The sequence below is a fragment of the Heteronotia binoei genome, chromosome 3, assembly GCF_032191835.1.
Source record: "Heteronotia binoei isolate CCM8104 ecotype False Entrance Well chromosome 3, APGP_CSIRO_Hbin_v1, whole genome shotgun sequence".
NCBI lineage: Eukaryota > Metazoa > Chordata > Lepidosauria > Squamata > Gekkonidae > Heteronotia > Heteronotia binoei.
Genome location: NC_083225.1, coordinates 66,070,503 through 66,092,145, shown reverse-complemented (window position 1 = coordinate 66,092,145; position 21,643 = coordinate 66,070,503). Strand labels below are relative to the sequence as shown.

At 43.9% G+C, this 21,643-nt stretch overlaps 1 protein-coding gene across 2 annotated transcripts in view; it reads left to right on the top strand.

The window, feature by feature from the left end:
- The first annotated feature begins 962 nt into the window (after positions 1–962).
- Positions 963–21,643, top strand: part of ANOS1 (anosmin 1) — a 164,748-nt gene continuing 144,067 nt past the window's right edge. Inside the window, exon 1 of one of the 2 annotated variants that reach the window (XM_060233932.1) lies at positions 963–1,361. In XM_060233932.1, the coding sequence (XP_060089915.1) occupies positions 1,137–1,361 (225 nt within the window). In that variant the 5' untranslated portion in view covers positions 963–1,136. The remainder of the gene's footprint in view (positions 1,362–21,643) is intronic. The other variant, XM_060233931.1, reaches the window with a different exon arrangement.

Here is a 21,643-nt window from a genome sequence, read left to right as displayed (position 1 = left end):
AGCTTCATGTGTTGAATGCACAGACATTCTGAATGCTGCAAATTACAATAATCATAGATGCTTGAGACGGAATGGGTTTTCATATATATTCTGTAACATGTCTGAATCTCAATGGGTTTTCCATAGATTGTACCTTTGGCTGTGTTCAGCTAAGTAACTGCTTCAGTGAACGCCCATTCCCCATCTTCTTGCAGCTCACTGAATAAGAATCCAGTGGTCTATGTGCTCACTGCTATCCATTCTGACTTGCTTCTGCTCTCCTGGCGACAGAAAGAAGGCAAATCTAGACCTGGAGCAAACGCTTCTAGAAGCAAGCAAATTAAAGCTTCACCTGCTGCAGCTCCACCCAACATTCCGAGGTGTTTTATCAAATAATTATAGTTTTTAAATGCTAGGCGTGTCTGTTCAGAAGATGCAAGAATTTGCATCTAAAGGAATGTAAGACAGTGTTTGAATGCATGATTGTTACAGGTCTAGTTACCTTTTCTTTAAGGAAAGTCACAGGGGGCTTCCATAGGATTTCCAAGAGGTCTCGAGTCCCGTGCAAGGAATCGTAAGTCCTCGGACAATACCTTGGGCGCAGTCTGAGTGCCGTTCCCTACTGAGCAGAGTCTGAAACCTCCGAAGAGCTGCCCCACAGGATCGCGCACTGTTCCAGCCCCACCCCCCTACGCGCGTGCCCAAAACCAAGAGTCTGCACGTGTGGGACAGGTGTCAGGATCCCTACCTGTGCATGCGCCACTTGGAGGGCAGCAGAGGCGCAGCGTCCCACTAGAGCGCAACTTCTCCCCACGAGTCCCCCTGCCTGTCCTCGCCCCTGCCCCTCCGCTCGCGCGACCTGCTCGCCGTCCGCCCAGTTTGCCCGCCCGCCTTGCTCGGCCCGCCCTGTCACTCTAGGCTCCCGCAGCCAATCGCGCGGCCGTCTGTCACCTTTTGCCCACCCCCTCGTGGGAGGGCGGGGAGCCGGAGACTGGCAGGAGGTGAAGAGAGTTGAATGATTGAACTTTTTCTGGCGGAGTTTGTGCCGTGCGGTCAGGCTTCGTCGACGACTCCCTCCTCGCAGCGCGTCGAGGTGAAGCAGCGCGTCCCGAGGGCGGCTCGGGTGGGTTTCCTTTCTCGCGCGCGCACACAAAGCCATGGGGTTTCAGGAGCCCGGCGCGCCTGTGACCCTGCTCCTCTGGATTACGGCTGCCTGGGGCTGCCTGCTGGGCGCTGCTGCCGGCGCTGGAGAGGCGGCTACTGGCGCTGCTCGCAGGCAGGAGGAGTCCTTCTCGGCGGCCAGCGTCTACGGAGCCAGATGCGCGTCCAGGTGCCTCAGCTTGCAGATCACGCGCATCTCCGCCTTTTTCAAGCATTTCCAGGTAGGGCGAAAGAAACCGCGCTGCCCCGCCGAGAAAGAGGTCACGCGTGCCCCACGCTTCCCGCGCAGCGCCGAGCTGGGACCGAGTGGAGGGTTGGCTGGAAATGGCCAGTGCCTTTTGCCGAGGGCTAGCCCTGTGCGCGGCTCTTCGAAGAGAGCAGAGTATGGCTTACTTCCGAGTAAACCCGCCGGGCACGAAAGCTACGGGTCTGTCCGCACGTGCGGGGGGGAGAAGTTTCAGGGAACTCCGCTGCGGTTTTGCCTCAGGACGAGGCTTGGAATCCTCAATGTGCTGCCTGGGAAGTGAAGCCGCCCCGCCGAAATCAGTCCAGACTTGCGAGGAAACGCCGTCGGGGCGGCAGGGAGGAGGGAGGGGGGTGCCTTCTTTTTGGAGGACCGCGCTGGTGTCCACGCGAGGAGGGACTCCGACCTTCATTCTTGACGGAATTTCCTTCACAGCCCTTCTAGCGCAATTGCTCCGGGTTAAATTCATGCTGACTTTAAAATTATTTGTCTCTGTGTGGTTTTCGGGTAAAATAGGCTTTTACAGTATTGTTTTGGCCTTGCAAACGGGAGACGATAGTAACCCTAGTCTAAGTCATAGGGATTTCAAGCAAGTGTGTAGCGATGCAAAGTACAAATACTCCGTGTGGCAAAGTGTAGATCTGAATAAAAAAAAGAGTCACCACCCATCCTTTTCAATGCATGATTATGTATGGTAATAGGCTTCTAATTTGTATCAATCCAATACAGAATTGGTGACACTTGCAAGTCTTACGTTTCTAAGTTTGGATCTGAAGTAACCATACTTGCTGTCACTTAGCCACCATTTGTTATTCCACTATAGTTTTTGTTCCTGTCGGTGGTAAAGAGGTCAGTACTCTTTCTCAGACATTTGGTTAGTGCTTATGTGATTATTTACTATCCAGATTAATGATTGTGATAGTTATTCTGTATTCATTGGTTAATGAGAGTGTGGGTTCAGGTAAGCATCTTAGATACCCAGCCTGTTGTGATGTTTTCTCAGGGACATTATGTGCAAGTTGCTTGGATTTATAAGGGCACTGAAAAGATGAGTGGTACATGGGGGATTTCCCCTGCACCAATAATTTTTTTACTGGCTTCTTTTCAGTGGAAAGGTGTGTGAGAGAGGGCGAAGAAGACAGAAAAAGAGGGAGTAAGAGAGAGAGCAGGCAGATGTGTAATTTTTCAAAATCTTTTAGCTGAACATAGTCCTGATCTAGAGCAGTAGATCAGTTTTCTTGGTTTGGGCAAGAGCGCTAACTTTACTCGCTATGCAGAGTTCCACTGAAACCAATGAGTTTTGTTGTATCAGCCAGCCTAACTGCATGTGATTGGGATGTATGAAAATAGGGCATTTTAAAAATTGCTGAGATGTCGCCAGTGTTGAGAAGGGAAGTTAGTTTTTCATCAGTCAGTCTTTGCAGATGTCACAGTTCGCATTTCTGTTTTGTAGTTATTTTGGTAATAGAGGGTGTGTAAGTACAGCTTCTGTGCTTTCTGCCACAGGCAAGATGTTGGAATCGTTCTCTTTGAACATTCATATGTTTACTAGGTTTCTATGTTGGAGGCTGTCTGTGAGGCAAGAAAAGGAAAATGAAGCAGGAAAAGATATGGATCTGTTCTCTTTAGTGTTTTGAAGTCTGGATGAGGAGCTGCTTATGGAGATTGGTTGTCAGAAATGAGAGCTGTCTGATAACTCTCTCCCCCTAGCGTTATAGCAGGTGGTAAGTTTTATTTGGAGGGGTTGTGTCTGTACAGTGAAAAAGTAGGTCAGTGGATTATCTCCTTTTGTACCACCTCCAAAGGTGAAATGGTAACATGGTATCTATGGAGAGCTAGTGTGGTATACTGTTAGAGTGTCAGACCAGAATTTGGGGGACCCACGTTCAAGTCTCCATGCTTCCAGTTCTTGAAAACTTGCTGGGTGACCTTGGGTCAGTCATACACTCAGATTTCAAGGTTGTTGTGAGGATTAAATGGAAGACTGAAGAGGGGTGACATGAGCTGCTGTAAGAGAAGTGTGTTTATATAAATATCTAAACAAATAGAATGAAACACCTGTGCAGAACACAAGCTAGACACTGTTAGGGTCATCAGTGCAAGTAACTGTTCCACCATTCTATAGACTAGAAAACAGAATTAACATTTCACTGCGGATGCATCTTGTAAAATCGCAAGACGGTGGCATTAGAAAGTTTTGCATTCCTTACCGTCTGTATCCATGACACATCCTTTCCTCCCACTTTCAGCTGTGCACAACCACAGTTAATGTAAAAATCTGGAGTAGCACATGAGAGACTGATGATAGCGTTATTGTGAATCTGCACAGAGTTTCTGCAAGGATTCCAAAGTTTATTTGATGTATGCATGGAGCTGCTAGTGCTGCTTGGGTCATCTTTGCTTCCTGGCAGCCTGTTCTGTAGAAGATAATCAGCCATGTGTCAGTTCTGGGTTGTGCAGCTTGCATGACCAGCTCTGTGATAACCAAGATGGGAATAAAGGTACCTTGTTTAACAAGGTTCTTTTTTTTCTTGTGAGTTTCCTGTGCTTATCTCAAAATGCTCAATCAACGGTGTAGGAAGCTGCCATGGTGTGTATATGCCCCAAGGCTGCAACATCCAGTTAAGCATACATAAGCCCTGTTGGAAATGACTCTTGTGTGTATTGAAGGGCATAGAGTTGTAGCCTAGATGTAACTGCCTATTACATTACTACAGATGTGGTCTGTCCGGGTTATAGAGTAAAATCTGGCATATTTCGTGTTGCAGCATCATAACATGACACATTTGGATAGATTTCAGTGCCCTTAAAAACACCCAAGCACACTGATGTCTCTTGTGATAATTGTATGTATCATATCAATCACTTCTGAAGGCATTTTGACTTTGATGGTGTTGAAGTTCAGTTTAGTGTAAAAATATTGTGTTAGTTCTGTATTGCTGCAAATGTACCCTCCTTAAATGTATGTCATAAATGTTTACCCTTTTCAGTAGTGATGTATTCATCTTTTGTGGAGTATAATTAGAATGGTCAAACATGATATATGTTCCTAGGACCTTGTTGAAAAGATTGGATGAAAAAATAGCTAGGATTTGAAGAGGTACTGTAGATAATAAAATGCTGGGGCCTCATTTGACTGATGAGTGTCAAAATTGGTAGGTTACTTGCCAGTAAGCTAGAACCCCCAAATGTGGTTTATGCCAAAAGCCATCTTTACTTCCTACTATATACACTGCTTCATATCAACCATGAAGCGTACAAGGATTTAAGAAAGAGTCAGGTAGTGAAAACAAAGAAAATAAAATGAGATTAGAATTGCTGTCTGTGTTGCTCACTAGGAACTATATTCTTTTGAATTTAGTGGAATTTGGTGCTGAGTAAATATGCTAAGAATTGAGCAGTATCTTTTTTAGGGGGCGAGTTGGTCAAAATCCTATAAACAGACTACTGAATAATAGTTATCAGAATTTCTGTTCATTTTTTAAAAAATCTTTTCATTGTCTTTTAGATATTTTGGTAGTCTCATATGTACTTTTTAAAATGTGAAGCTCAGCAGAGAGTGGACAAAGTAAAAAAAAAAGAAGACTCCCATTCATACAGTCAGTAAACCAAAAATCCCTTTTCTGCCATTGTATTTCCATCTAAATTGAAATTAGAACTAGGAGCTCCTAAGGAGCTCCTCATGGAAATATATAATGTATGTGATAATTCCAGAGTACCTGAGTATATGGCAAGGATTCTCTGTGATGCTTTCATCGCTCTGCAAATGCAGAGGCATAGCATTCGCAATGGACCTTCCTTATGTGGCCGTTATCTTTACTTTTCTCTCGCATGTGTGCTCCATAGGGACTTCTCATTGACTCTTGGGGTGTTGTTGTCAGAGCTGTCATAGCAACTTGCTGTCTCTATATTTCTTAACATGTTGCTTTAGTGCTTCTATTAAGATTTCAAATAGGTATGCAGCAATAGATTGCTACAGCATTTACGTACCTTAAAAAGACTTTTGTGATGAGGTAGGGAAAAAGTTCCAAGAATGTTGCACCTCACAAGAATGTAATGATAGGAAAATGCTGCCAATGTAGGGCAGGACTGTGCATACCATTTCTTCTGGATGTGTACCACCACTCTTGTATTATTTCCAAAAGCCCCAGAATGAACCAGGTTTGGAAAAGACTGTATTGTGGAGACAGAAAACCTGGGTATGGGACAAGTACTGCATCCTAGCATTTGGAAGCGCCCTAAATATTTCCCTCCTGTTTGGAAACCAAGGCAGAGAGAAATCTCCATGTGGAAGCGGCCTAACCAAATCAAATAATGACTTGAGAGGCTGAATCAGTGGGAAAATGCTTGGATGGCCTTCATACCTGTGAACCTACCAAACACTTGGATTTATAGGGACACTCCATTGTGGGGTGTTACAATCTCTTCCATCTATTCCAGTGCCAACATCTATAGATGCAGTGGTCCAGAAAACCAGGGTAAAGCAAAAGATGCAAGAATGCACTCTGTTGTTTGAAAAACACAATGTAAATAAAGTGTGTGTGTTTGTGTGTATGGGCATAGATATGCACCTGTCTGGCTGCCTGGCTACATATATATTGTAATCCATTTTAGTAATTTATGATGGGGGTGGGTTAGAAGTCCAGTTGAGTCTATACTTACTCAGATTCAAGACTAGTTCCCCCCCAGGTATGCCATCAAAAGGAAAAAATGGGGGTTATCTTGTATTGGCATACAGATTACATTTATTAACAGTAATTAACGAAAAGTGCATTGAGGTGGTCGTTTTATGTTTGGGGTCATTTTCTCATTTCAAGTAAATACGGTAAGTCCTTGATATCTTGGATCTTAAAACCAAAAATTGCCTGCCTATGAACATATCTTTTCTTCAGAAGATATATCAAAAGCAGGAAATCGTTAAACCCAATTAATTATCTTGAAAGGAGATTAGTTTTTTGTTTTAAAAAACTGTTGTCAGTTGGTTGTAACTCTTTTTGTTTTACAGTTTTTCTGGCTAAAGGAAGCAATTTACACCAGCCAGTTTCTAGTGAAAGGCCTTTTTATGTGTGTGCTTTCTTGGCATGATTTCTTTCTGAAGTAAAAACTGCTGACAGGATGCACATTGCCAAACAATAGTGATTACATTTTAATTAGCTGGGGTGAAATAAGCTGCAAATTACTCAGTTAAGACTTAATAACTGTTTGGTTTTTTTATTTTTTGCAATCAATTGCAAATTGCTGACTTTAACCAGTAACAACACAATGCCATCTATCTAAATTACGGGGGATTAAATACTTATTTTTTTAAACCCTACAATAATGTACTAAAAATGATGTGAGGTTAATAAATGTTAAGATTTCTGCACTTTTTAAAACTGAGAAATAGAAGGAAACCAGGAGAGAAGAGTGGTAAACATAATACACCCTCTCTGTTTGAGACTCACAAGCAATGACAAGGCCAAGCAGGTGTGTGTGTCATTGTTCTGCCATGAAAACCCTTTTCTTTGTTACTGCTCCACAACAGCAGTTTCAAAAGGTCTTCACAGTGTAAATGATGCCTCTTGATGATAATAACTCATTATCTGTCTCAGATCTTAAATAAAACCAAACATTGGTACAACTGAACAGCAGGAGCAGCAGCCTTTTGCTGAGAAAGACAAAACCTGCATGTCCTAAGAGATATCTGATTCATCCTCCCTAGTCTTGATTTGATATATTTGCTTTGATGACATTTGCCAGTTGGTCTCAAAGGATGTAAAGTAGGTTAAATGATGCTTTTTACTGGGCCAGCATCCACTGGGAATACCATACAAACTTTAGGGCTGTTCTATAGACTTGGGAGTTGCACACGTTTTGTATTTCACTGTGTGTGTTAGTGTACATGCATGCTATATTAGTACTAAAATAGCAAAGTAAATGTTTTTGAGATGAAACAGAACAGAGGGAGTTTAGGTATATCATAAATAGATCCCTGATGGAAGGGCAATTTCCAACGCCTCTTAAGGAGGCAGTGGTCCGTCCCCTCTTAAAAAAACCAACACTGGATCCGGCCGAATTGGCACACTATCGGCCGGTCTCGAATTTACCCTTTTTGGGTAAACTCATTGAGAGGGCAGTGGCGTTGCAACTACAGAGTTTCCTGGAGGATGCTTCCGTCCTTGACTCCCATCAGTCGGGCTTCCGCCCGGGTCATGGGACGGAGACAGTGCTGGTCGCCCTGGTGGATGATCTCCAGCGGCATCTGGACCGAGGCGGCTCGGCGGTACTGATGCTGTTAGACCTGTCGGCAGCGTTCGACACGGTCGACCATCGGTTGCTGACTTGCCGTCTTGCCGACGTGGGGATTCAGGGGTTGGCTTTACAATGGCTTACCTCTTTCCTCAAAGGTCGGGGACAAAGAGTGGCGATTGGGGGTGAATTGTCCCAGAGATACCCGCTGGATTGCGGGGTCCCTCAGGGAGCGGTTCTATCCCCGATGTTGTTTAACATCTATATGCGCCCTCTTACCCAGATTGCCCGGAGATATGGGCTGGGTTGCCACCAGTACGCTGATGACACCCAGCTCTATGTACTTATGGACGGCCGGCCTGCCTGTGTCCCAGAAAACCTGGACCTGGCATTGCAGGCCGTGTCTAGATGGCTCAGGCTGAGCGGGCTGAAGCTAAATCCGACGAAGACAGAGGTCCTTTGCCTGGGTCGCCGTGGTCCAGGGAGGGAGATTCCCTTACCGGCCCTCGATGGTGTGCCTCTGTCAGCGGCGCACAGGGTTAGGAGCCTGGGGGTGCTACTGGAGCCTACCCTAACTATGGAGGCCCAGATAGCAGCCACTGCCAAGTCCGCATTTTTTCATCTTAGGCGGGCAAGGCAGTTGGCCCCTTTCCTGGAGGGCGACGACCTGGCAACAGTGATCCATGCAACGGTCACCTCGAGGCTGGATTACTGCAATGCCCTCTACATGGGGCTGCCCTTGTGCCGAACCCGGAAGTTGCAGCTAGTGCAGAATGCCGCTGCCCGGCTGTTGTTAGGGCTCCCTAGACGGGAGCACATCCAGCCGGGGCTTCGGGGACTGCACTGGCTGCCGATAACATACCGAGTTCGGTACAAGGTGCTGGTTATGACCTTTAAAACCCTTTATGGTCTGGGACCTGCCTACCTTAGGGACCGTCTCTCCCCACATGTCCCCCAGAGAGTGCTGAGGTCGGGGTCTCAGAACCTCCTTATAATCCCTGGGCCAAAGGAGGCCCGTCTGAAAGCGACCAGGGACAGGGCCTTCTCGATTGCAGCTCCCTGTTGGTGGAATCAGCTCCCGGAGGAGGTGAGGGCCCTGCGGAACCTTGAACAGTTCCGCAGGGCCTGTAAAACAACCCTCTTCCGGTTGGCATATAATTAACTGTGAGCAGAATGCCTGAATATTAAATCTTAAACATCAGATTACTGAATATTGGAAATTTGAAGGACTGATTTAAGGAATAGTAGCATAGTGTATATCGATGTGAGTTTTATGTATTTTTAGGCTTTTATGTATTTTATTGTATAATTTTAATTGTATTTAAATCGACCTTTGTTAGCTTTTATTGTTGTAAGCCGCCCTGAGCCCACCTCGGTGGGGTAGGGCGGGATATAAATCGAATAGAGTAAAGTAAAGTAAAGTGAAACAATCTGTAAATACTGTAAATATATCAATCACATATGAGATGGATATACTACATGAGGTATTCAAGAGATGTGTGATAATTGTTTCTTCTGAAAAGGCCAACATGTGTTTAACTACATGTTTAACTACATGTTTAACTACCATGTGTTTGGGTCAGCCATGGCAAGCAACAGAATAATTTGGTGCCTGGAACTTGGATGTGAAGATAGAAATTCACACATAGTCACTTTCAGAAGAAATTGTGACTCTACCTATAATCAGGGTTGTGTGGTGTAAACACCCTCTATGTGTGTTCACAGCATCATGACTAAACATCTGAAAAGAGTTGCATCATGAATGTTAACATCAGTTTGGTCTACTGTGTTGTATATTTGTATTTGGCATTCTTAATTTTTTTCTGTAATCATAAATAAATGCATTTTAAATTAATATGTAAATGACAAGTTTAAAGAAATCTAGTTGCCCAGAACAAGCTGATGCCTTAAAACCTGACTTAGTGACTGGTGGAGGAGAAGTAAATTACCTCTTACCTTTGTATCCTTGATCCTGGCGATCTAATTAAAGTAATTCCCTGTCCCTTGAATATAAGAGAATTTAGAAGCAAACTTACTTTTGCTTGCAAGCCAAACTCCCTGTTTAAATACAGATTACTTAGGTGATTAACTAGCGTTCTTCAACACATTTTAAAGGGTATTTGGTTTAATAAGCACCTCAGAGGGGGAACCCCAATAAACCTGGAAGACAGCTTGAAAACCAGACTGATTTTCCAGATGTTGTTTAGTTATAATTTCCTTGAAGTGAGTGTTGGGATTTGTGGGACTATAAGACAAGAATATTATTTGAAGGCTGGTTCAATATATAATATTTTATAAAATGAAGTGTTAATTTGAGTTCCTTCACCACCTCCCCTTTATAGTAGCAAAAATAATCTGTACTAGAAAAAAAAAGAATACATTAGCATCACAGGACCTCCTTACGAAAGATGGTGAATATTATATAGAAATCAAGTAAAATGCTGTGTAACAGAATAATATGCTGCATTTATTTTTGCAAATATTTATATCCCACCTTATTTATTTTATCTCAGGGTAATTTACATACAAAAGTAAATTGCAAGGATACAAAACTTCACAGGACCATTAACAAAAAGAGCATATGAACTAAAAACACAGACAAATCTGTCCCAAAGCAGTTCACTGTACAACAGATTCCCTCTTAGGTACATTTTAGAAGGTTTCCTAAATGCTGGAAGTGAAGGCAACCTCTGCTTTGGCTAGGGATAGGTTGTTCTGGAGGACATTAATTCATAACATCTCCATAAGTCAGATGTGACTTGATGGCACTTCTCAGTCAGTCAGAGTCTCTCTCTCTCCCCCCCCCCCCAATTGAAAGAGTCTGTGATCTGACTAATGCCATAGTCCAGGGGTGGCCAATGGTAGCTCTCCAGATGTTTTTTGCCTACAACTCCCATCCCCAGCTATTGGTCATGCTGGCTAGGGCTGATGGGAATTGTAGGCAAAAAACATCTGGAGAGCTACCGTTGACCACCCCTGCCATAGTCCCTGGCCAACTGCATCTTCCCAGAGTATAGATAACATTTCTGAAACTTTACCATATTCGTCATTATATTTCAATTCTGGACTTCACCAGGGCAGAACAACAAGTCAGCATGGGGTCCTTGTAACAATAATGTGGTGGTTGGGGGCAATGCTGAAGAGAATTAGAAGTGGGAAGTCATCATAATTCTTGTTATTTTCTTGCTGATTGTCCCTTGCATCATCTCTTGCTTGATGCTTTTTGTTGTTGTTGTTCCTACATTTATCTGTAGAAAAGTGGTTTGTTAAAATTTGGTAGTTGGGCTGGGTACAACATACTTTGTTTCAATCAGGGTTTTTTCTGAGCAGGAATGCTCAGGAACACAGTTCTGGCTGCTTTGGCATCAGAGGGTGTAGCCTAATATGCAAATAAGTTCCTGCTGTGAAACAATGGTGTGAAACAATGGTGTTGTCAGAGGGTGTGGCCTAATATGCAACTTAGTTCCTGCTGTTTCAGTCATGTATAATTCACATAGAATATTAAGTGTAAGTTTTAATGTAGAAGGTATTAGTACGTGTGTGTTAAGTGCTGTCAGGGTATTATTAGGGCATTAAAATGGTGGGCAGTGATTTTGAAATGTATCATGACTGAGGAAAAATGACTGAAATCTATGTTCTTAAGGCCTGTTCTGTAAAGTGTCTTGACTGCAATGCTACCTATTAATACTTTAAGCACATACTGTATTATATCTTAAATTATCAAAGCTGGTTGATGCAGTTAGTGCATTTTTATCCTTCCCTTCCTCCAAGGAGCTTAGGTAGCATGTGAGTTCTGCTAGGAAGGGGGATGGTCATGGTGTAGAGAAAGAGAGATGGCTGCAGTTCAAAAAATCTACATGAATATGTTATAGCAACACAAATAATTATTAACTCAGTATTATGTATTGGGAGCAGCTTTTCCGGATCTCAGGTAGAGAAAGATCTTTCCTAACATTTGCAAGTCTTTTTAACTGGAAAAGACTACAGAAGGAATGTGGGGTTTGGGTGAAGAGAGAGACCTCAGTGAGGTATAATTTCATAGATTCTACCCTCCAAAGCAGCCATTTTCTCCAGGGGAACTAGTCTCTAGTCTATAGATTGGTTGTAATTCCAGGGGATTGTCAGGCCCCCATCTGAAAGGTTGGCAGCCCTGCTTTTTCATGCAGATCATATGTTATAATACTGAAATTAGAAACACATGATCTGGCTTCTCTCCTGTTTGAGTTCACGCCTGTGCCTATAGTTTAATGGTTTATACCATACTGTAGTTGTCATCTGTACACATATTATGTTAAATACGTTTACACTCAGAAAATGTTGCTCTTATTAATTAGTTATGTCTGCTGTTTTGAGAAAGCTTAGCATTGTTGCTGAGGTGCTTTGTGGTTAGGGATGTGGAGCTATTGATAGATGGGAACATACATGTTGAAGGCTTACTATAAGACTGGGAATGAAAGAGCTAGATAGAACTGTGATACTCAAGAGCACCTGGGTGCAGTGCAGATATGGGTTGGCCAATATGGGCCCAGTTGTGCTATGATTTAGATTTAGGCAACCTCCTTTTCATTTGGATGTTTTATATCTTCATGTCCTCTTCTGGCACAGAAGACAACATGCTGATATGCACTCATGCTAACTGGTCCCATCAGACTAGAACATGTCATGTGTACACACATACCTAAAGTCCTTTGTTTTTAAAATCAAAGCATATATAAGTAAAATATTTTACATGACAGATATTGCAGAAAAAGGGATCAAGTAAGTCCATTTGCATTTGTTAGCGGTTTGTCTGATGCAAGACTAACTGTACATCAGGTGGCATACAGACATTGTTTTTGGCTGTTTAGGTTTTTTATCCCTTGCTGTCAATCAATTCATAGGCAGAAGTTGGTCAGGATGGCAGTTTGCCTTGCCTGGTAGCTGCTAGTGTCCTTTCTAGAGGGCCTCCTCTAATTCTTCAGTAGCTGTATGATACGGCAACTTGGAAATAATTGGTATCCGTCTTGTTGACTGTTTACAAACAAACCTCTGTGGGATGCATTTTACATTAAGTTCTACGGATTTAGGCATAAAGGTGACATGAAGAAGACGTGTCTTATTGTATTGTAATTGGTGTAAGGCCCTTGTAAATGGGTTGAAATCTAATATTCATTTTGGTGTTTAGTTTGATTTCAAAATTTTGCTTTAATCTTATTTTGCTTATTGAATAAAACTTTTCATTGTGGGATGAACGCTATAAAAATTGTAGCAAAAATACTCCAAAAACCACAAGAAGGCAGTGGTAGTTCATAAATGAAATAGATGTCTGGAAGATTTTTTTTTTACAGCTTGTATTTAAGATTTTTTTTGAGGGGGGAATTTTCAGAACATAGTGATAGCTCTGTGTAAAGGAAAATGGTACATAGAGAGTGAGAAGCATGTGAGTGCTACAAAAGCTGCAGTTGGAGTCCTCTGCTCAGGACCTGAGTTTGATCCCAGCAGAAGCTGGTTTCAGATAGCCAGCTCCAGGCTGACTCAGCCTTCCATCCTTCCGAGTTCGGTAAAATGAGTACCCAGCTTGCTGATGGGAAAGAGTAGATGACTGGGGAAGGCAATGGCAAACCACCCCATAAAAAGTCTGCCGTAAAAACGTTGTGAAAGCAATGTCACCCCAGAGTCGAAAATGACTGGTGCTTGCACAGGGGACTACCTTTACCCTTTTAAAAAATGTAACATTTAATTTTTTTACTGGCTACTGAAAAAAAATGTAGTTACATATTTTGAGATTGCTTCTGACATAAGGCTTGGTATTTGAATGAAACTAGTCATTTCTTTGCTAAAGCAGCTATATGGTGTTATTTTTATTTTGAGACAACATCCTTTTCATGAAACCAGTCTAGGCTTGAAGTGTTGAGATAAAATCTGAATGTAAACAACTTTACCAGCAACTAGATTTGAAAGCAGCATCTTCTGTTTTTTCTAAATTCTTCAATAGTTTGGATCACTTCTCCTTGTGATGTGGGAAATCCTGCTTTATCACTTCAGACAGTAAGGGCATTATGTCTGAGTGCTTGCCCATGCAGATTCCTGCATGCAGGGGTCATTTTGTAGAAAAAGAGGTGCTGGAGCTCATTATCGCAACTCATTTGCATAATTCATTTGCCTATGCCATACACCCCTGACATCATGGAAAAGTGTACTAAATTATATCAGCTCAGCATCTACCTTCAAATGCTTCTTGAATTATAATTGTCATAATAAAACCTTACTCCCATCATACTTTTAAAATTACTTTCTCCTATGTGACTGCAGTGGCATGATGAAGATTTCCATCTATCTGCTTTGTATGCTTTGGCTATTTTACCATTTTTTGTGGGGAAAAATATTAGAAAGTCTGTCAAATCTTAAGAGTTCAGCAAAATTCTCATGGAGGGTTTGAGCAATGGAGCCAAGAAGCAAGGTTCTTTTTTTGGGGGGGGGGGGGTGGAGTGAGAAAGAAAGAGCACAATAAAATTTAGAGGTCGTGGAACTCCACTCCTGTGAGCTCCTGCCCCAAATGAGGCCTACCTGCATGTAGAACGCAGGAATAAGGCTAAGCTAGAAACGATTTTCCTGATATACCATTAAAGGCAACAAAGAGGCTTCTAGGCTGGCAGTCTAGATAGCTGTTTGACATGCAGGGGCCTCACCTAGTGATCTTATTTTTGTTTTGAAGGACAACTTGAAAATTCAATAGCAAGTGCTATGGAATGATCAGAACAGCAATATATCCCTTAAAATCTCACAGAGGTCTGAGAGGAGCAGAGCAGAGCAGCTCTGATAGCTGAGACAGCTGGAGAAATTGCTGAGAATTTCTGAGTTTTGAAGGACTACATTCTAAGGTTTGTGGGGCTGCCTAAAATTCTAAGGTGTGATAGCTGGGGAACTGCTCTTTGTTTGGTTGACTGCTCTTTGTTTGGTTGACTGCCTTAAGGGTGAAAGAGATTGAGAGTGATTGCTGCTGATTGAGAGTGATTGCTGAGGAGTGCCTCTGCTCCACCTCTTTGCATTTTAAGCTGCGCCTTGCCAAAGGCGCGAGCCTTTGGCGCGAGCCGAAGGGCGAGAGCTAAAGGGCTCTTGGCCTGTGGCTCTTCGCCTAGGGGCTCCCTAAGGAGCAGGAACCCAGATCCCTGGCTTCCTTGTTCTCCAAATAAGGTAAGTTCCCAATAAGGTAAGTTGAGGTAAGGTAAGTTGACCCGCCAGAAGGGGAGCCACTTAAACAGCATTTAAAGAGGACTGTATATTTTAATATATATATATATATACAATGAAGATAGAATGCCAGCAGGGGGTTGGGGGCTTTCCAGTGTTTTGCACTGAGTGTCACATGTATGACTATCTGCCCAAAGGACAGAAGTCTTGGGTGTGTGCTCGATGCAAGGAGCTCCTGGTCCTCAGGGAACGAGTTCGTACCCTTGAGGCCGAGGTGACTGCCCTGGAGAAGCAGAGACGGTCAGTTAGGCACTTGGGGAAGACTCTCAGGGGCGTATTAGATGAGCCCCGCTCTGAACGTAGCAGCCCCGTTGCTGCCAGAGAGCGTGAGGGTCGAGAAGGAACAGGGCACCATGCTGAGGATAAGGGGAATGCGCCCTCAGAAGGGACCTCTTCTTCGGTTGGTGAGCGGGAATCCTTTCGCGCCAAGGAACCATCCCTGAGCAGGGGGAGAGGGGGGGTATTGGTAGTTGGTGATTCGATCATTAGGCAAGTAGACAGCCGGGTGGCGAAACCGCGTACTGACCGTATGGTGACTTGCCTGCCTGGTGCGAAGGTAGCGGACATTACGCGTGTAGTAGATAGACTGATAGACAGTGCTGGGGAGGAGCCTGTGGTCGTGGTGCATGTTGGCACCAACAATGTGGGGAAATGCAGTCGTGAGGTCCTGGAGGAAAAATTTAGGCTGCTAGGCAGGAGACTTAAGGCCAGGACCTCCAAGGTAGCCTTCTCGGAAGTGCTACCTGTTCCACGTGCAGGGCAGGAGAGACAGGCGCAAATTAGAAGTCTCAATGTGTGGATGAGACGATGGTGTAAGGAGGAAGGGTTTAAGTTTGTTAGGCACTGGGATGCTTTCTGGAACAAGCGGGAGCTGTACAAAAGAGACGGTCTCCACTTGTCCCCGGATGGAACCAGGCTGCTGGCGCTTAAAATCAAAAAGGTGGCAGAGCAGTTTTTAAACTAAATCTTGGGGGAAAGCCGACAGGAGATGAAATGTCTCTGGTTCGGGAGGACTCGTCTCAAAGAGATGAAGGGTTAGCTACTATTTTTCTACCGGGTAACGGACCGGAGTTGTCCACTGTGAAGGTGACAAACAATATGGACTGTCTGCCAGTGTCTCGAGGCGGCAGGAGGAAGGTGGCGGGCCTAGCTCGCCTGGTAAATTATAGATGTTTGTATGCAAATGCTAGAAGTGTTCAAAGTAAAATTGGTGAATTGGAATGTTTAGTGTTGGGAGAAAACATAGACATTGTGGGAATTTCAGAAACTTGGTGGAATGAGGAGAATCAGTGGGACACGGTGATTCCTGGATATAAGCTATATCGGAAGGATATGGAGGGAAGGGTTGGAGGTGGGGTGGCTCTGTATGTCAGAGAGGATATACGGTCCAGTAAGGCTGAGATCAGAGAATTAGATTCACTTTTAGAAATGCTTTGGGTTGAAATAGAGGGCCCAAAAGGAAATTTAACTATGGGAGTTTGTTATCGCCCACCAAATCAAAAGAGAGAGGACGATTATAATATGATGGAAGGCTTAAAGATAGCGGCTAAACGTAAAAACTGTGTTGTAATAGGTGATTTTAACTACCCGCAGATTGATTGGGTCAATATGTGTTCTGGTCGAGAGAAAGAGATTGAGTTTCTTGATGCTCTCAATGACTGTGCTATGGAGCAGATGGTCTCAGAACCTACCAGGGGTGGGGCGATCCTGGATTTGGTCCTAAGTAATGCCCAAGACTTGGTGAGAGATGTAAAAGTGATTGCGCCGCTTGGGAGCAGTGACCATAATGTTATTGATTTCACCGTTTGTATAAATAGGGAGTTGTCCAAAAAGACCACCACAACCACGTTTAACTTTAAAAGGGGTAAATACACTGAGATGAGGAGGCATGTGAGGAAGAAACTGAAAGGAAAGGTACATACGGTCAAAACCCTTGGGGAAGCTTGGACGCTATTTAAAACTATAATCCTAGAAGCTCAGATAAAATACATACCACAAGTTAGGAAAGGCACAAACAGGCATAAGAAAAGGCCTGCGTGGTTAACAAACAAAGTAATGGAAGCTGTAAAAGGTAAGAAGGACTCCTTTAAGCGGTGGAAAACCAGTCCAAGTGAGATTAGTAAAAGGGAACACAGGCTGTGGCAAATCAAATGCAAGACTGTGATCAGGCAGGCAAAAAGGGACTATGAGGAGCATATTGCAAAAAACATAAAGACCAACAATAAAACTTTCTTCAAATATATTAGAAGTAGGAAACCAGCCAGGGAGGCAGTGGGGCCCTTGGATGACCATGGGGTAAAAGGATTACTGAAGGAGGATAGGGAAATGGCTGAGAAGCTAAATGAATTTTTTGCCTCCGTCTTCACTGTAGAAGACGAGAACTTTTTGCCCGCCCCAGAACCACTAATTTTGGAAGGGGTGTTGAAAGACCTGAGTCAGATTGAGGTGACAAATGAGGAGGTCCTACAACTGATAGACAAATTAAAAACTAATAAGTCACCGGGTCCGGATGGCATACATCCGAGAGTTCTGAAGGAACTCAAAGTTGAACTTGTGGATCTTCTAACAAAAATCTGTAATCTGTCATTGAAATCTGCCTCCATTCCTGAGGACTGGAAGGTAGCAAATGTCACCCCCATCTTTAAAAAAGGTTCCAGAGGAGATCCGGGAAATTACAGTCCAGTCAGTCTGACTTCAATACCGGGAAAGTTGGTAGAAACCATTATCAAGGACAGAATGAGTAGGCACATTGATGAACACGGGTTATTGAGGAAGACTCAGCATGGGTTCTGCAAGGGAAGATCTTGCCTCACTAACCTGTTGCATTTCTTTGAGGGGGTGAACAAACATGTGGACAAAGGAGACCCGATAGATGTTGTTTACCTTGACTTCCAGAAAGCTTTTGATAAAGTTCCTCATCAAAGGCTCCTTAGAAAGCTTGAGAATCATGGAGTAAAAGGACAGGTCCTCTTGTGGATCAAAAACTGGCTGAGTAATAGGAAGCAGAGAGTGAGTATAAATGGGCAGTCTTCGCAGTGAAGGACGGTAAGCAGTGGGGTGCCACAGGGCTCGGTACTGGGTCCCATGCTCTTTAACTTGTTCATAAATGATTTAGAGTTGGGAGTGAGCAGTGAAGTGGCCAAGTTTGCGGATGACACTAAATTGTTCAGGGTGGTGAGAACCAGAGAGGATTGTGAGGAACTCCAAAGGGATCTGTTGAGGCTGGGTGAGTGGGCGTCAACGTGGCAGATGCCCCAATGTGGCCAAGTGCAAAGTAATACACATTGGGGCTAAGAATCCCAGCTACAAATACAAGTTGATGGGGTGTGAACTGGCAGAGACTGATCAAGAGAGAGATCTTGGGGTCATGATAGATAACTCACTGAAAGTGTCAAGACAGTGTGCGTTTGCAATAAAAAAGGCCAATGCCATGCTGGGAATTATTAGGAAGGGAATTGAAAACAAATCAGCCAGTATCATAATGCCCCTGTATAAATCGATGGTGCGGTCTCATTTAAAGTACTGTGTGCAGTTCTGGTCGCCGCACCTCAAAAAGGATATTATAGCTTTAGAGAAGGTGCAGAGAAGGGCAACTAGAATGATTAAAGGGCTGGAGCACTTTCCCTATGAAGAAAGGTTGAAACGCTTGGGACTCTTTAGCTTGGAGAAACGTCGACTGCGGGGTGACATGATAGAGGTTTACAAGATAATGCATGGAATGGAGAAAGTAGAGAAAGAAGTACTTTTCTCCCTTTCTCACAATACAAGAACTCGTGGGCATTCGATGAAATTGCTGAGCAGACAGGTTAAGACGGATAAAAGGAAGTACTTCTTCACCCAAAGGGTGATTAACATGTGGAATTCACTGCCACAGGAGGTGGCGGCGGCAACAAGTATAGCCACCTTCAAGAGGGGTTTAGATAAAAATATGGAGCACAGTTCCATCAGTGGCTATTAGCCACAGTGTATGTGTGTATATAACATTTTTTGCCACTGTGTGACACAGAGTGTTGGACTTGATGGGCCGTTGGCCTGATCCAACATGGCTTCTCTTATGTTCTTAAAAGTACCATATTTTTTGTACCATAAGATGCACTCCCCCCCCCAAAAAAAGGAGGGGGGAAAGTGTGTGCATCTTATGGAGCGAAGGGACGATAGGACGTACCTTCCTCCGGGAGGGGGGGCGATCCGCTGCCTCCGCCTCCGATCTCGGCGCTTCCCCCGTGCCTGCCTGCCTGGCTCCAGCTCTGCTTCCAGCAAGCGCTGGGATCGCTCCACGCTGCCCCCACCGCAAACCCAGCACTTCGCGAGCGCCGGCTGTGGAGGGGGCAGCATGCTTCCTCCGTGCCTGTCTGCCTGGCTCCAGCTCTGATGCTTACAGCAAGCGCCAGGATCGCTCCCTCCGCCCTCCGATCCTGGCGCTTGCTTTAAGCATCAGAGCTGGAGCCAGGCAGACAGGCACAGAGGAAGCACCCGCCCCCTCCGCAGCCGGCACTCATGAAGCGCTGGGTTTGCGGTGGGGGGCAGCGTGGAGCGATCCCAGCGCTTGCTGGAAGCAGAGCTGGAGCCAGCCAGGCAGGCAGGCAGGCGCGGGGGAAGTGCCGGGATCGGAGGTGGAGGCAGCGGATCGCTCCCCAAGAGGAAGGTGCGTCCTATGGTCCGGAGCGTCTTATGGACCAAAAAATACGGTACTTGTTTATGACCAGATGCTTCACATAGGGATTGTAGATAGAGACTCATGTGTGCTCATCAGTTCTTGTTAAAGCCTGAAGTCCCTCCAGTGTGTATACCTTGCTGTGTTACCTTGATAAGGTTGCCAGTTCCAAGTTGGGAAATTTGTGGAGATTTGGGGGTTAAGCCTGGGAGGGAGGGACCCTCATACCTATGGGACTGGTTCTCCCATTACAGCCCCCCATGCTCCCTTCAGTCATTGACTAGAGGCCTCTTGCAGGTGCCTGGCCCCAGGATAGCTTGCTTAGCTGTTACCAGGAGAAGGGCCTTCTCAGTTGTGGCCTCTACCCTGTGGAATGCACTCTTGGATGACAGCCATGCCCTGCCTGACTTTTTTCATTTCTGTATGGCATGCAAAGCTGAATTATTTAGGTTGGCCCTTGGAGGGTAACCATGTGTTTGGGCTGTTTTAAAGTGGTATGGTGATAGCCACACACGTTAATGTTTTAATGTTAGTATTTATAGTTGTTATTTGTTTATATGTTGTTTTTACTTCATTGGGTTTAATGTTGTAAGTCAGGTATTGGAAGATTACTTTTTATGAGGGAAGACAAACTATTGTGTTTGGGTGCATAGTAGATGTGCAGCCTGAGAATGTATGTTCCTTATTACATTTATTTTCATATTTATGCCTGGTATTTCTTCCCGATGTGACTCAAAGCCATTTACAACATTTCCCCTTCTTTAGCCACAATAACCCTGTGAGGTGGGTTAGACTGAGGGGGAATGACTAGCCCAAGATCACCCAGTGAACTTCCATGACAGTGTGATCTTGATTTGAATCCCAGTCTTCCCATATCTGACACTAACCATTTTACCATACTGATACTGTGGGTGAACTTTCACTGGTTTCTGAAGAAGTCATAACATATTTCTGAACTGTTCTACAAGGAGACTTGGGTGCTGAAGGAAGAACTCTCTGAACCAGAGCTATCTTGTTGCCTGGAAATCCATGAATGGGTTTTGGGCATGCATCTATAACATTAAAATATGTGATATTTCAATAAAAGAAAATAAATGGAAGAATACAGTGACTCATAACCCATTCTTCCAATATATTCAGATTATTATTCCATATTTTTAAGTTAAGTTTAGTCATTGTAGAACATTAAGTGCTTGAAACCCATTAAAATAGCTCATTGTTTGTACAGTAAATTGGTCTGCCTGCCATTCTTTTAACAGTGGATGATGCATCCTCTCCATTTGAAGCAATCAATTTTGTCAAATTGCATCAAATCATCATGTGCCTGCAAAAAGCATTGATCGTTAACTTCATGAGTTTGCAATTTAAATCTTAGTCCTTGAGCACAGTGATGAAAGAAAACAGAAGATGAAAATTATGTTCCTTGTTCAAGAGACTTTCTTCCATATTGCTGAGTATGGATTTTCTGTCATTCTTGGTTATGAAAAGAGAAGTATTGAAGAAGACCTTGACTGCATTCTTCAGCAGTATATGGTTTAGAAGTGTATGTATGTGTGTGTACGCACAGGGCCTTTGATTAACCCCTCTCCCCCAACACAACAAAGTTTCTTTGTGAATGTGGATGGGCCCCTAAACGGACAGTTTACCTCCAGGAATTGGGATCTCCAGCAGTTATCTGTAGCATTGTATTGGTAAATATAAAACATGATGAAAACTCTGCAAAATCAGATCACTGGTCCATCCAGTCCAAAATCCTCCCTTATACAGTAGCCAGATAATTACTAGGGAGGGCCAACAACAAGGCATAGAGACCAAGACCTTTCCCTGAGATTGTTTGCTGGCACTTGTATTTAGAAGTTTACTGCCTCTGAATTTTGAGGTTCCCTTTAGTCACCATGTTAGTAACCACTGATAGATCTATTCTCTATCAGTCAGTCTAATCCCATTTTAGAGCCATCTATGCTTGTGGCCATCACTACATTTGTCAAGAAACTGGCCTTCCTAGCCATTTCTTGACTTTTCAAATTCTGCTTTTAAAACTTTTGCTCAGGTTTTGGCCTAGCAAAATTTTAGAAAGCTTCTGTCTGGGAAATTTAATGATCTTGCAATTTCAGAGAGAGAGAGAGATGGGAAACAGGTACAGGTGT